Source organism: Labrus bergylta, chromosome 8 (assembly GCF_963930695.1).
Source record: "Labrus bergylta chromosome 8, fLabBer1.1, whole genome shotgun sequence".
Taxonomy (NCBI): domain Eukaryota; kingdom Metazoa; phylum Chordata; class Actinopteri; order Labriformes; family Labridae; genus Labrus; species Labrus bergylta.
This window is the reverse complement of record NC_089202.1, coordinates 15,743,344-15,756,414: the sequence shown is the minus strand read 5'-3', so window position 1 is coordinate 15,756,414 and position 13,071 is coordinate 15,743,344. Positions and strand designations below refer to the sequence as shown.

Here is a 13,071-nt window from a genome sequence, read left to right as displayed (position 1 = left end):
ATTTGAAGAATATTTGTTTATAATTTTCAATAATAAAAACTTAGGACGAATGTATTGTCTTGCACAGCCTGTGGTCAAAATGAAAAAGGGGACGGGGCTTGTCAAATGGGTTCAAGTATAAGATGAATAAGAAAGTATAAGAAATATTACTTTCCATTTGTGGCCTCAATCATGTCTTTCCTCGGTAACTAACTGCACAGAAATTGCCAAAAAGAAAATACAACATTAATCACCATGCGAGAAATATGAGGCACACTACAGCTGAATGTACTTTGATTGAACTTCTGGTTCAATTCCATGTGGTTCACTACACTTCAACGCTGCACAGTGTGGGACTTGACTTTTGCATCCTCAACTTTCTGTTTCCATTAATACAAGATACATACAGAAACACAAACTGTGCCCACAAGTGAATAGATCTGCATGGATAGTTTTAATGTGTTTTTTGTTCATTTTTTAGTTTGTCATTGGTTGAAGAACTTGAATACTTCTCTAATTTTGATTTCCCATCTCCTGAGTGCAGAATGCTTTATACGCCGGGGAAGGAAGAGCTCAGATGTTGCAACAGCCCATTCATCAATGTCAGCATGCAACAATAATCTGAAGAGGAATTATACTGCTTTTTAAATTTTTTCCAAAATATTTCTATTCAGTATTGCAAACCTGGCAGTGAGTCCTTCCTTTCACATATTTGGTGGAAGAGAAATTTGAAAAGTTGCATGTCCTCTCTGTTATAAGTTTATTTTGTTTCAAAGTTATGTGGAAAAAATTCAGACACATTCTTCAAGTCATTTCTTTCTTGAAAATGATTTTTTCTGACAAATGCTAAAAGGATGAGCATATTTCTAAACTCAATGCTTGTATTTAGAAGAAAAACGTATGTTGCTTTTAGATGTGGACAAATGTGTGCTCATGTATGGAAGATCTAAACCTATGAGCAAGGAGACGCTACATCATCATCATAATTTACTCTAAGCAGGACATTCAGACCAAAGACCGTTCTGTTCCTGTTTTTAAAACCCAAATGAATTAATATCAATCTGAAAGGGAATAAAATGACTCTTTTGTCTTTAATCTCTGTGATTTATCACATGACATAATTTAGTTTAAAGGTCATATATTATACAAGATACCCTTTATTAATAATTTGATAGATTTGGATATTTAACTTCTCTGCACTTTAAAGATGGCACCACCAACCTTTACCCTGTACAATACACAATCATTGAAAATGATCAAAAAGGGCTGTAAAAGTTTCTAATTAGACTGCATTCATTGGAAAAACTAAAAGAGTTGAGCTGGAAACTCAGGCATTAAAAAATAAAAATAAAAGATTTTTGAGAGAGCAAAGTTTTTGAACTTTGCTCTTCTTGGATATAATGTCACAAAAAGCAGACCCAAGTGTTGTGCTTTCATTTTTTTATTTGTCATAGTGTCCAGTACAAAAAGATGGAACATAAACAGACAGGGTGTTGAGCTGTTGACTGAACTTGATGATCGACTTTGATCACTTAGTTGCTGGCCATGGTGCTCTCCAGCCAGTCGTTGAAGAGGCAGACCTACAAACAGAGACAGAACAAGGTTTTAGCACAGCAGCTTCAGTGATAACTCCTTACTGGGCACTTGTGCATATTATGAATACATATTTTAGGTTTACCTTGGCGTAGACACCGGGGTGATCTCTCTCGGCACATCCGTAGCCCCAGGACACAACACCCTGCAGCTGACCGTTGCACACGACGGGGCCACCAGAGTCACCCTGAGAACAGAGAGTGAAGGATTTCAAAGGTTTAATAAACCTTCAAAGGCCAAACAAGATAATTCACATAGTTATTCCTGTATTTCTTTCTGAACATTAAATGACATACCTGGCAAGAGTCCTTGCCTCCCTCCAGGTATCCAGCGCAGAACATGGCGTCAGTGATCATGCCGGGGTAAGAGTTATCACAATCCCTGTCGGACAGGATGGGGATGTTCAAGCACTGCAGCTTGTTGCGGTCAGCACCTGAGAATCAACAGAGAAATGCAGAGATCAAAATGGAGCTACAATGCATTACAGACCTACAGATTAAGAAGTCAATGCAGCATTAGTTACTCACTGGAGCTCATGGTGTTGCCCCAGCCAGCGACTTTGCACATGGTGCCAGCGGGGGCACAGCTGGTGGGCAGAGCCACAGGCGTCACGTACTGGTTGAGGGTGGCGGACTTGCTCAGCTTGATCAGCATGATGTCGTTGTCGATGTTGTAGGAGCTGTACCTGGGGTGGCGGATGACGCGGGAGGAGCTGATGAACTGCTCGGTTCCCTCGTTCACCTTGATGTGGTGCTCTCCAAGACGAACCTCAATACGACTAAAAAAGAAAGAGAAGTGGGGAATTAGAAAAAAGCACACAGAAATGATTATAAATAATGAAGCTGCAAACACCTGAAGAAAACATGAGGAATGTACTTACGACTTGTAGCAGTGAGCAGCAGACACAACCCAGTCCTCGTTGACCAGAGAGCCTCCACAGAAGTGGTAGCCAGACTGCAGAGAGACCGTATGGGGCTGGGAGTGGGGGGTGCACTCATACCCTCCGACGATCTTGTCGTCGTCGATGGCGACTGAAAATGCACACATATCCACTTGTTAGTTGTTGGTTTAAAGATGTCAAACATTCTCCACAAAATAAAGGCTACTTTGAGAAAGAATATCTATTTTTCTCAAGTTTTAGTCAAACCCCAAGTCTGCAATATTCATTAGAGAACTGAGGATGGTTAGAGATCACTTTGAACGTCATCAAATCAAAAACGCTTTGATAAAGTTCAGGAGACCCGTAGCCTGAAAGGGAAAGAGGTTCACACTCACAAGCAGCTCCGATGAGCAGAACAAAGACTAGAGACCTCATGGTTGCTGAATGATCTTGTCGATGAGAGACCTTACCTGAAGCTCTGGTTTATATTCACAGTCAGGAGAGCTGCCCTGCTCTCTGACCATGCTCATTGGTCACTGAAGAGCCAATCACTGCAGCAGGAAAAAGTGCAGGTGGCAAGATAATATAGTTGTGGTGTCAGCAGGTTTTGTTAATCAGAAGGGAAATTCTGAATATAGATCTGCTTTCTTCTGTTTTAAGTATTTGTAAAATTAAAACACCCATATTATCCAAACAGGGTGTTACATTGAACCCGTTCACACAACTTGCCTTTTAACAGCCCTCATTTAATATTTTAGTAGTAAGAGTTGTTCTATGTGGAGTGAGATGATGACAAAGAGGATGAACATTTTGTATTGTGTTAAGAAAACTTGTGATTAAGACACAGGAATAAAAAGGTTATGTGCAGGTTGTAGTGTCAAGCCTGTGTTGGAAAAACAGTCTTACATTACACTCCAGTTGTCACTTGTTTTTTCATCAACTCCAATATCATCATCAGCATTGAGTTGTTATCACCCTTCAGAAAAGGAAAGCACATAATGAGCTCTTAAATTTTATTCCTATTAAGCAGCATAAGAAATTCATCTTAAAACCAGCGGCTCCCAATCTCCCTGATATAAAAACATAAATGATTTAACATTCTGCAAAAGCATATTGTCACAATACGTCCCCTACTTATTTTCTTCAAGTCAAAGATTTTAGTGCACTTTTGTTTTCCAAAGATTATTAAGATAAACTATTTTTTTGCTAAACTTTAGAGTCCACCTCTTTTTGTTCAAAGTTGGCATGTGTTTCTCTGGTCAGATTGCACAGGTACATGAGTCACTCTATATTTAGAAGTGTGTGAACCATTGACTGTATATACAGATGGACAATGCGCCTCAACCTCCTCCCATTGTACAAAGATTAGTTAGAAATAGCCCCTTGACGGGCGCTAACATAATGTGTATTGAGAGCCAGAGCCTGCGCAGACGGGCTCAGTGTTGATATCCCGTCGCTTCTGCTAACAAAAACACATTTCATTAATGTAACTTGCTGATAAAAAAGCAAATATCCCTCAGCTCTCTGCAGTCCACACCAGAGTGAATATTGTGTCTGTTTGACACTCACAGTTAAAGAAATTCAATGAATCGTTTTAGTTTTTTTTTAAATTTCCTCTCGTCGTTTCTCCTCTACACGATGCCTAAGGAGTTACATTTATTATCAGAGCTGTAGATCTTGTCAATTTATACCTTTTATAGCATGAAATAAATAATTTAAAAAAACTCCTCATGTTTTAATGCCTTGACCATGATTATGCCTAATTACTCTTGGCCTTAATATAATTGATTTTAATGAGTCATCAAAAATCCAACTCCTGCACAGTTTTAAATGATGAAGAATTTAACCATAGAGACCAAAACCATTTCTAAAGGTGTATTTCTTCTGTAAAAATCGACATTTTAATTTGGGACTTGATGGGGATTCCTTGGTTTTTGGAATGAGCCTCATGTGGACACTAAAAGTACTGCAGTTGTTTAGACTTATATGTTGGCTTTTTTTTTTTAAATAAATGAGATTGCCATTTGGTCAATCTGAACCTGCTGTCCTGTCTCATCTGAGATCTCAGTCATTGTATTAAAAAAGTCACAAGAAAGAATCAATTCAGATTTGTAAAAGAGAGCTAACTTTTTAATTTCTGTCCTGGGAAATAATGTCACAAAGTAGACCCAAGTGTTGTACTTTCATTTTTTTTATTTGTCATAGTGTCCAGTACAAAAAGATGGAACATGAACAGACAGGGTGTTGAGCTGTTGACTGAACTTGATGATCAACTTTGATCACTTAGTTGCTGGCCATGGTGCTCTCCAGCCAGTCGTTGAAGAGGCAGACCTACAAACAGAGACAGAACAAGGTTTTAGCACAACAGCTTCAGTGATGACTCATTACTGGGCACTTGTGCATATTATGAAGAGATATTTTAGGTGTACCTTGGCGTAGACACCGGGGTGATCTCTCTCGGCACATCCGTAGCCCCAGGACACAACACCCTGCAGCTGACCGTTGCACACAACGGGGCCACCAGAGTCACCCTGAGAACAGAGAGTGAAGGATTTCAAAGGTTTAATAAACCTTCAAAGGTCAAACAAGATAATTCACATAGTTATTCCTGTATTTCTTTCTGAACATTAAATGACATACCTGGCAAGAGTCCTTGCCTCCCTCCAGGTATCCAGCGCAGAACATGGCGTCAGTGATCATGCCGGGGTAAGAGTTATCACAATCCCTGTCGGACAGGATGGGGATGTTCAAGCACTGCAGCTTGTTGCCGTCAGCACCTGAGAATCAACAGAGAAATGCAGAGATCAAAATGGAGCTACAATGCATTACAGACCTACAGATTAAGAAGTCAATGCAGCATTAGTTACTCACTGGAGCTCATGGTGTTGCCCCAGCCGGCGACTTTGCACATGGTGCCAGCGGGGGCACAGCTGGTGGGCAGAGCCACAGGCGTCACGTACTGGTTGAGGGTGGCGGACTTGCTCAGCTTGATCAGCATGATGTCGTTGTTGATGTTGTAGGAGCTGTACCTGGGGTGGCGGATGACGCGGGAGGAGCTGATGAACTGCTCGGTTCCCTCGTTCACCCTGATGTGGTGCTCTCCAAGACGAACCTCAATACGACTAAAAAAGAAAGAGAAGTGGGGGATTAGAAAAAAGCACACAGAAATGATTATAAATAATGAAGCTGCAAACACCTGAAGAAAACATGAGGAATGTACTTACGACTTGTAGCAGTGAGCAGCAGACACAACCCAGTCCTCGTTGACCAGAGAGCCTCCACAGAAGTGGTAGCCAGACTGCAGAGAGACCGTATGGGGCTGGGAGTGGGGGGTGCACTCATACCCTCCGACGATCTTGTCGTCGTCGATGGCGACTGAAAATGCACACATATCCACTTGTTAGTTGTTGGTTTAAAGATGTCAAACATTCTCCACAAAATAAAGGCTACTTTGTATTTTTCCTTAATATTTCGTTAAACCCCAAGTCTGCATTATTCATTGGAGAACTGAGGATGGTTAGAGATCACTTTGAACGTCATCAAATCAAAACCCCTTTTGGGATAGGCTTTGATAAAGTTCAGGGATAAAGGTTAGTAGACTCTAAGCCTGAAAGGGAAAGAGGTTCACACTCACAAGCAGCTCCAATGAGCAGAACAAAGACTAGAGACATCATGGTTGCTGAGTGATCTTGTCGATGAGAAACCTTACCTGAAGCTCTGGTTTATATTCACAGTCAGGAGAGCTGCCCTGCTCTCTGACCATGCTCATTGGTCACTGAAGAGCCAATCACATCACTGCAGCAGGATGTTGGGATCAATCAGATTAAAAACACTTCCCATGGCTGAAGTTAGGACGACTCAGAAGTCAACTCATTTTAAAATTAAAATTAGAAGTCGTAATATCGCTCTATAACTTCTGTCTTATTTATGTTTTTATTAATAATAAGATCCAATATACCTCTTCACACACCTTACCTTATAGAGTAACACTCACAGCTCTATATAAAGTTGTATTACAGTGTAAGTGACACCAATTTTACCCAGTGTGAGGACAGAAGGGATGGACATTTTGTATTCTGTTGGAGTTTAAAACACAAGAATAAAAAGGAGTATGTGCAGTTTTTACGGGGAGGCATCTGGCTGAAATACATTCATACATTACAATCATTCATCATTTTTATAGTAATTCATAATAACAAATCAGACACAAATATTGTTTTTTATTCACTGCATTCATTTTTTATTGATCAGATTTTGATTACCTACAGAATTGTGATTTAAATGAAAAATACATGATAATCTGTTTATCAATATTAAATATTACTAAACAGTAAATTACATTTACTGTCTTAGCACCAATTGCGCCAATTCTTCTAAAAAATACTTCAACTTTTTTTAACAGTTTGCCAGGACACCTTTGTCACACTACTTTTCTGCAACATTTTCTTCTACAATTCAGTGTGTAGTTTTGAAAAATTTAAATTCAGTTTTCTCCAAGATATCATGACATAGGCATACAATTTTGATTTTGTCAAATGTTTGAATCCACCAAGTTTTTAAAAAAAAGTTGTCTTGTGTTTCTCTGGTCAGATTGCACAGGTACACGAGTCATTCTATATTTAGATGTATGTGAACCATTGACTGTATATACAGATGGACAACGCGTCAGGAAGGGTGGGGGGGGGAGGGGATTGGGACACAGGTGCGGACCCAGGGGTGTCTCAAAGTTATCCCAGAAAGATAACCACAAAATCGCATTAGCAATAGATTGGAAAGTGGGGGGAAAAACAACAAAACTGTATACAGCCACAACAGGATTCCAAACCTACATAAGTAATCAAAATGATTAACTAAACCACTGCTGCCAAGCAGCTGCCTCAAAACCAAAATTGTCCAGGAGACCCAGAAAACATGAAAAAAAAAGCAAAGGCTACCAGGGAGACCTTTGATAACACAAAAGGTTGGAGTTAAAACGAACCAGCATCCGAAGTTATACTCTGGGAGACGGGCAATGAAAATCTAATACAGAAAGTTTTTAGTTGGTGTTTATAGATACATACAAACAACTCCAGAAACTGCAGGGAGAACCTCTCACTACCTCTGAAAGTTAGTTAATGAGTCAGCACAGAGCACGGGGCCCTTTCCGAATTGTCACAGTTCAGTATGCAGTACGTATTATTCAGTATGGAGTTTCAGTATACTGAACTTTCGTGGTCATTCAATATGCATTTTTTGGGTCCACCTCAGTATACTGAACATTTCAGTATGGATACTAACTTCCAGGTTTCATGCAGTATGGATCGGATGCGTGCTTTTAGGAAATGAATTGTATTTTACCACTCACAATGCTGTGCGAAATTAAACGTAAATCGTCACGTCACGTCCGCCTCCAAATCAAAACAAAAGAGCGTGGATTAATTTAATCAATTTTTAATCTTAATTTAAAGTCCCGACTGAAATCACTACTTTTAATTAACAACAGAAAATATAACAAATATCTGCATTACTATAAAACCTTTCCCCCTCTATTTAAATAATGAATTCACTATTTAAATGTGTCTTTATTGGTTTATTTTATATACTGTATGTTATTGTCTTTCATTTGTACTTTTCTTTATGAACTGAATGTTATTTAGTTATTCAATCTGCCTTTTACTTGATTTACATTGTGATATTGTTTTGTTTACCTGACTGTATATGCACATTACTCTTCTTAAATAAAGCTAAACAAAAAAAAAACAAAAAAACGGGTGGATGCGGCCGGTTCGAGAAACGTAAATGACGTCACTTCCATTCTGAATGAATCAGAAGAAGTAGGCACAAATATCTGCCTACTGTGTGTGCATACTGAATAGTAGGTACTAACAGTATGCAGCACGGATAGTACGTACTGCATACTGCCTACTGCATACTGAAAGATTGAGTATGTACTTGACAATTCGGATACGGCCCTGGAGACTCAGAATGTAAAAGTTCCCCACACCTGGGCATAATCAAAGCCAATCAGTGCCACACACACCTGATTGCAGTGAGTTGATTCTCTCACCACTCTCACTGAGCAGAAAGAGTGAGTGCCCTCACGCAACGCACTTCAACCTCCTCCCATTGTACAAAGATAAGATCGAAATAGCCGGTTGACACGCACTGACGTATTGTGTATTAAGAACCAGAGCCTGCGCAAAATAGGGATCGGCTGGAAGAGGCACGGTGTTGATATCCCGCCGCTTCTGCTCACAAAAAACATATTTAATTTATGCAACTTGCCGATAAAACAGCAAATATCCCTAAGCTCTCTGCAGTCCACAGCAGAATTATTGTTGTGTCTGTTTGAAGCAGATACTCACAGTTAAAGAAAATACATGAATTGTTTTAGTTTTTGTTAAACTTCCTCTCGTCCTTTCTCCTCTACTCTGCTAATCCGATGCACACGGCAGAGAAGGAGCTGCATTCATCATCAGAGCTGTGGATCTTGTCATTTTATACGTTTTAATAGCATGAAATAAATCATTTAAAAACTCCTAAAAATGTTTTATTTGAACACAAATCAGAGTGATATTAACTTTCACTATGAAACCTGGTCTGAGTGAAAAAATTTGTACTTATATTTTGATTTTGCAGTTTGACCGTTGTCCCATCTGTTAACATGGAGGAGGGAATGATGATCTGTACCACAGCTAGTCAGTCAGGTCATTAATCTTTTGGTTTCACATGAGGTGAGGTGTTGCATTGTTAATTCTTTATACAGTCTATGATATGAACATAAAGTGAAGCCTGGCCTCCTGGCAAACAGCGGCAGTGCCTCCACCTGTCAGTCAAATCAGCCACGCCCCTGATTATGCCTAATTACTCTTGGCCTTAATATAGTTGAAATTAATGAGTCATCAAAAATCCAACCCCTGCACAGTTTTAAATGAGAAAGAATTTAACCATAGAGACAAAAAACATTTCTAAAGGTGTATTTCTTCTGGAAAAATTGACATTTTAATAGTGGACTTGATGGGATGGTTTTTGGAGTAAGCCTCATGTGGACACTAAAGGTACTGCAGTTGTTTTCATTTATGTGTTGGCTTCAATTTTTTTAAACCAGAGTTTGCCACATAGAAAATCTGAACCTGCTGTCCCTTCTGATCTGAGATCTCAGTCATTATTTTTTTAAAGTCAAAAGAAAGAATCAATTCAGATTTGTAAAAGAGAGCTAACTTTTTAATTTCAGTTTTGGGAAATAATGTCACAAAGTAGACCCAAGTGTTGTGCTTTCATTTTTTTATTTGTCATAGTGTCCAGTACAAAAAGATGGAACATGAACAGACAGGGTGTTGAGCTGTTGACTGAACTTGTTGATCAACTTTGATCACTTAGTTGCTGGCCATGGTGCTCTCCAGCCAGTCGTTGAAGAGGCAGACCTACAAACAGAGACAGAACAAGGTTTTAGCACAGCAGCTTCAGTGATAACTCCTTACTGGGCACTTGTGCATATTATAAAGAGATATTTTAGGTGTACCTTGGCGTAGACACCGGGGTGATCTCTCTCGGCACATCCGTAGCCCCAGGACACAACACCCTGCAGCTGACCGTTGCACACGACGGGGCCACCAGAGTCACCCTGAGAACAGAGAGTGAAGGATTTCAAAGGTTTAATAAACCTTCAAAGGTCAAACAAGATAATTCACATAGTTATTCCTGTATTTCTTTCTGAACATTAAATGACATACCTGGCAAGAGTCCTTGCCTCCCTCCAGGTATCCAGCGCAGAACATGGCGTCAGTGATCATGCCGGGGTAAGAGTTATCACAATCCCTGTCGGACAGGATGGGGATGTTCAAGCACTGCAGCTTGTTGCCGTCAGCACCTGAGAATCAACAGAGAAATGCAGAGATCAAAATGGAGCTACAATGCATTACAGACCTACAGATTAAGAAGTCAATGCAGCATTAGTTACTCACTGGAGCTCATGGTGTTGCCCCAGCCGGCGACTTTGCACATGGTGCCAGCGGGGGCACAGCTGGTGGGCAGAGCCACAGGCGTCACGTACTGGTTGAGGGTGGCGGACTTGCTCAGCTTGATCAGCATGATGTCGTTGTCGATGTTGTAGGAGCTGTACCTGGGGTGGCGGATGACGCGGGAGGAGCTGATGAACTGCTCGGTTCCCTCGTTGACCCTGATGTGGTGCTCTCCAAGACGAACCTCAATACGACTAAAAAAGAAAGAGAAGTGGGGGATTAGAAAAAAGCACACAGAAATGATTATAAATAATGAAGCTGCAAACACCTGAAGAAAACATGAGGAATGTACTTACGACTTGTAGCAGTGAGCAGCAGACACAACCCAGTCCTCGTTGACCAGAGAGCCTCCACAGAAGTGGTAGCCAGACTGCAGAGAGACCGTATGGGGCTGGGAGTGGGGGGTGCACTCATACCCTCCGACGATCTTGTCGTCGTCGATGGCGACTGAAAATGCACACATATCCACTTGTTAGTTGTTGGTTTAAAGATGTCAAACATTCTCCACAAAATAAAGGCTACTTTGTATTTTTCCTTAATATTTCGTCAAACTCCAAGTCTGCATTATTCATTGGAGTACTGAGGATGGTTAGAGATCACTTTAAACTTCATCAAATCAAAACCCCTTTTGGGATAGGCTTTGATAAAGTTCAGGGATAAAGGTTAGTAGACTCTAAGCCTGAAAGGGAAAGAGGTTCACACTCACAAGCAGCTCCGATGAGCAGAACAAAGACTAGAGACCTCATGGTTGCTGAGTGATCTTGTCGATGAGAAACCTTACCTGAAGCTCTGGTTTATATTCACAGTCAGGAGAGCTGCCCTGCTCTCTGACCATGCTCATTGGTCACTGAAGAGCCAATCACATAACTGCAGCAGGATGTTGGGATCAATCAGATTAAAAACACTTCCCATGGCTGACGTTAGGACGACTCAGAAGTCAACTCATTTTAAAATTAAAATTAGAAGTCGTAATATCGCTCTATAACTTCTGTCTTATTTATGTTTTTATTAATAATAAGATCCAATATACCTCTTCACACACCTTACCTTATAGAGTAACACTCACAGCCCCATATAAAGTTGTATTATTATTTTTAGTATTATTTTATTGTGATGAAGTGAACAAAAAGACAAATATGTTCATATATAAACTACAACTAAAGCAAAAACAAATAAAGAAAACCAGCAACAGATAACATGAAACAGCAAAACATAATCAACGACGCAAAAATACAGACAGTAGATTTAAATGAGATAAGGTGAACGTCCGGAAGTCACTATGTTATGATGAGGTAGAGTATTAGAGAGGTATGTGTGTTTGGATATAGTGTGTGTGGCAGTGTAATGCACCAGAAAGGTGCTGAGAGGGTACACTAGTAAAGAGAAAGTTAAAAAAAATGGGGATTGAAATGAGAAGAGGCGTCACAGAGAGTCAGGCACAGGTTATGATTGCAGGCAGAATTTAGTTAATTTTTCCTGCTACATTTTCTTCTCTGTTTTAATTATTTTTTTAAGATTTCATTTCAGTTTTCTCCAAGTATATCATGACATAAAACGTTGGCATACGTTGGAATCCACCATGTTTGTGTTGAAAGTTGGTCAGAGTGCACAGGTACACGAGTCACGAGTCTCTATATTTAGATGTGTGTGTGAACATTTCACAGCTGTGTGATTCTAAGCATCTGTCACTCGAACACCAAATTCAAATATGAGGCCTGAGACAGCCTTGAGAGGCAAATCATTATATTTGTAATCACTTATTTCACACAGCACTTTTTAATACATAAGAGCTTGAAATGGTTTTCAAAGTCAAAATTTCACATAGTTGAATTAAAAATGCCCAGAAGTCCATAACGTATCCCCCTCAGTCCACTGTGGACAAACCTCAACAGAAAGGGTGATAAATCATTTTTAACTTAATATTACATTTATATTGTTATATTTCCTCAATTCTCTGCTGAAAATATACATTTTTCAAATTATACTCTGACACAAATCATCCTGAAGTGATGATCGATTTAGAAGAAGCTGTAGTAGTTTTAGTAGAAATGTATTTTTGAAAGACTGTCCCTTGTTCTTCTTTACGGAGCCCCTGAAGTCCTGAAAAGTAAAATAAAAATATCTTGTGCGCACAAGATAATTATGTACATAGCCTACATATTGATACGAGTTTCAATAAGTAAGGTTTGCCCAAACACTTCAGTGAAATACTTTTCAAAGAACCAGTTTTCTGCAAGTTATAGAATTGTACTGTAACTTACTTTATTAACATGTACACATACAAACTTGTGAACAGAGTTTTTTCATTTTTCTAAGTACCCTAAATATGTAACCCTTGAGTAAAGGGTTAGGAATTCAGTGTTTATATTTATGTCAGGTAATGTTTAAAAATAACTGTTAATATACGTTTTGTTAACCTGCAGTGTGTTAAAGCAGCAACTTCTTTTCTATAATATTCTAAGGTTGTTATAACATTTCAGTTATGTTGAGTTATCTCCATAAGGCTGAACTGAACTATTTGCAGAGGCAAATTAATTCCAAATTAACTTTTTAGATAATTATATTAACTTGTGTGCACAAGTTAATATCTTAACTTAACAAAATAATTATTATATATAT

At 39.3% G+C, this 13,071-nt stretch overlaps 3 protein-coding genes across 3 annotated transcripts; all 3 read right to left on the bottom strand.

Annotated features, from left to right (window-relative positions):
* Nucleotides 1–1,404: 1,404 nt before the first annotated feature.
* LOC109996301 (trypsin-1) lies at nt 1,405–2,993 on the bottom strand. The gene is made up of 6 exons (XM_020650359.3): nt 2,848–2,993; nt 2,453–2,603; nt 2,100–2,350; nt 1,869–2,005; nt 1,658–1,759; nt 1,405–1,559 (listed from the first exon to the last, which is right to left on the bottom strand). Exons 1-6 carry the CDS (start codon nt 2,885–2,887, stop codon nt 1,512–1,514), a joined length of 729 nt encoding a protein of 242 aa, XP_020506015.2. The 5' UTR covers nt 2,888–2,993; the 3' UTR covers nt 1,405–1,511.
* Nucleotides 2,994–4,625: 1,632 nt separating this feature from the next.
* LOC109996299 (trypsin-1-like) lies at nt 4,626–6,239 on the bottom strand. Its single transcript, XM_020650358.3, has 6 exons — nt 6,087–6,239; nt 5,677–5,827; nt 5,324–5,574; nt 5,093–5,229; nt 4,882–4,983; nt 4,626–4,783 (listed from the first exon to the last, which is right to left on the bottom strand). Exons 1-6 carry the CDS (start codon nt 6,124–6,126, stop codon nt 4,736–4,738), a joined length of 729 nt encoding a protein of 242 aa, XP_020506014.2. The 5' UTR covers nt 6,127–6,239; the 3' UTR covers nt 4,626–4,735.
* Nucleotides 6,240–9,698: 3,459 nt separating this feature from the next.
* Nucleotides 9,699–11,317, bottom strand: LOC109996298 (trypsin-1). Its single transcript, XM_020650357.3, has 6 exons — nt 11,159–11,317; nt 10,749–10,899; nt 10,396–10,646; nt 10,165–10,301; nt 9,954–10,055; nt 9,699–9,855 (listed from the first exon to the last, which is right to left on the bottom strand). The coding sequence occupies exons 1-6, from the start codon at nt 11,196–11,198 to the stop codon at nt 9,808–9,810; spliced, it is 729 nt and encodes a 242-aa protein (XP_020506013.1). The 5' UTR covers nt 11,199–11,317; the 3' UTR covers nt 9,699–9,807.
* Between the last annotated feature and the right edge of the window lie 1,754 nt (nt 11,318–13,071).

Excerpts from the sequence above, each read along its gene's own strand:
- LOC109996301 (XM_020650359.3), bottom strand. The coding sequence starts at position 2,887 with ATGAGGTCTCTAGTCTTTGTTCTGCTCATCGGAGCTGCTT. Across the intron at positions 2,604-2,847 it reads TCTGCTCATCGGAGCTGCTT|TCGCCATCGACGACGACAAG; the intron begins GTGAGTGTGAAC and ends GTGCATTTTCAG. Across the intron at positions 1,560-1,657 it reads ACCCCGGTGTCTACGCCAAG|GTCTGCCTCTTCAACGACTG; the intron begins GTAAACCTAAAA and ends CTCTGTTTGTAG.
- LOC109996298 (XM_020650357.3), bottom strand. The coding sequence starts at position 11,198 with ATGAGGTCTCTAGTCTTTGTTCTGCTCATCGGAGCTGCTT. Across the intron at positions 10,900-11,158 it reads TCTGCTCATCGGAGCTGCTT|TCGCCATCGACGACGACAAG; the intron begins GTGAGTGTGAAC and ends GTGCATTTTCAG. Across the intron at positions 10,056-10,164 it reads GAGGCAAGGACTCTTGCCAG|GGTGACTCTGGTGGCCCCGT; the intron begins GTATGTCATTTA and ends CTCTGTTCTCAG.
- LOC109996299 (XM_020650358.3), bottom strand. The coding sequence starts at position 6,126 with ATGATGTCTCTAGTCTTTGTTCTGCTCATTGGAGCTGCTT. Across the intron at positions 5,828-6,086 it reads TCTGCTCATTGGAGCTGCTT|TCGCCATCGACGACGACAAG; the intron begins GTGAGTGTGAAC and ends GTGCATTTTCAG. Across the intron at positions 5,575-5,676 it reads GCTGCTCACTGCTACAAGTC|TCGTATTGAGGTTCGTCTTG; the intron begins GTAAGTACATTC and ends TTTCTTTTTTAG.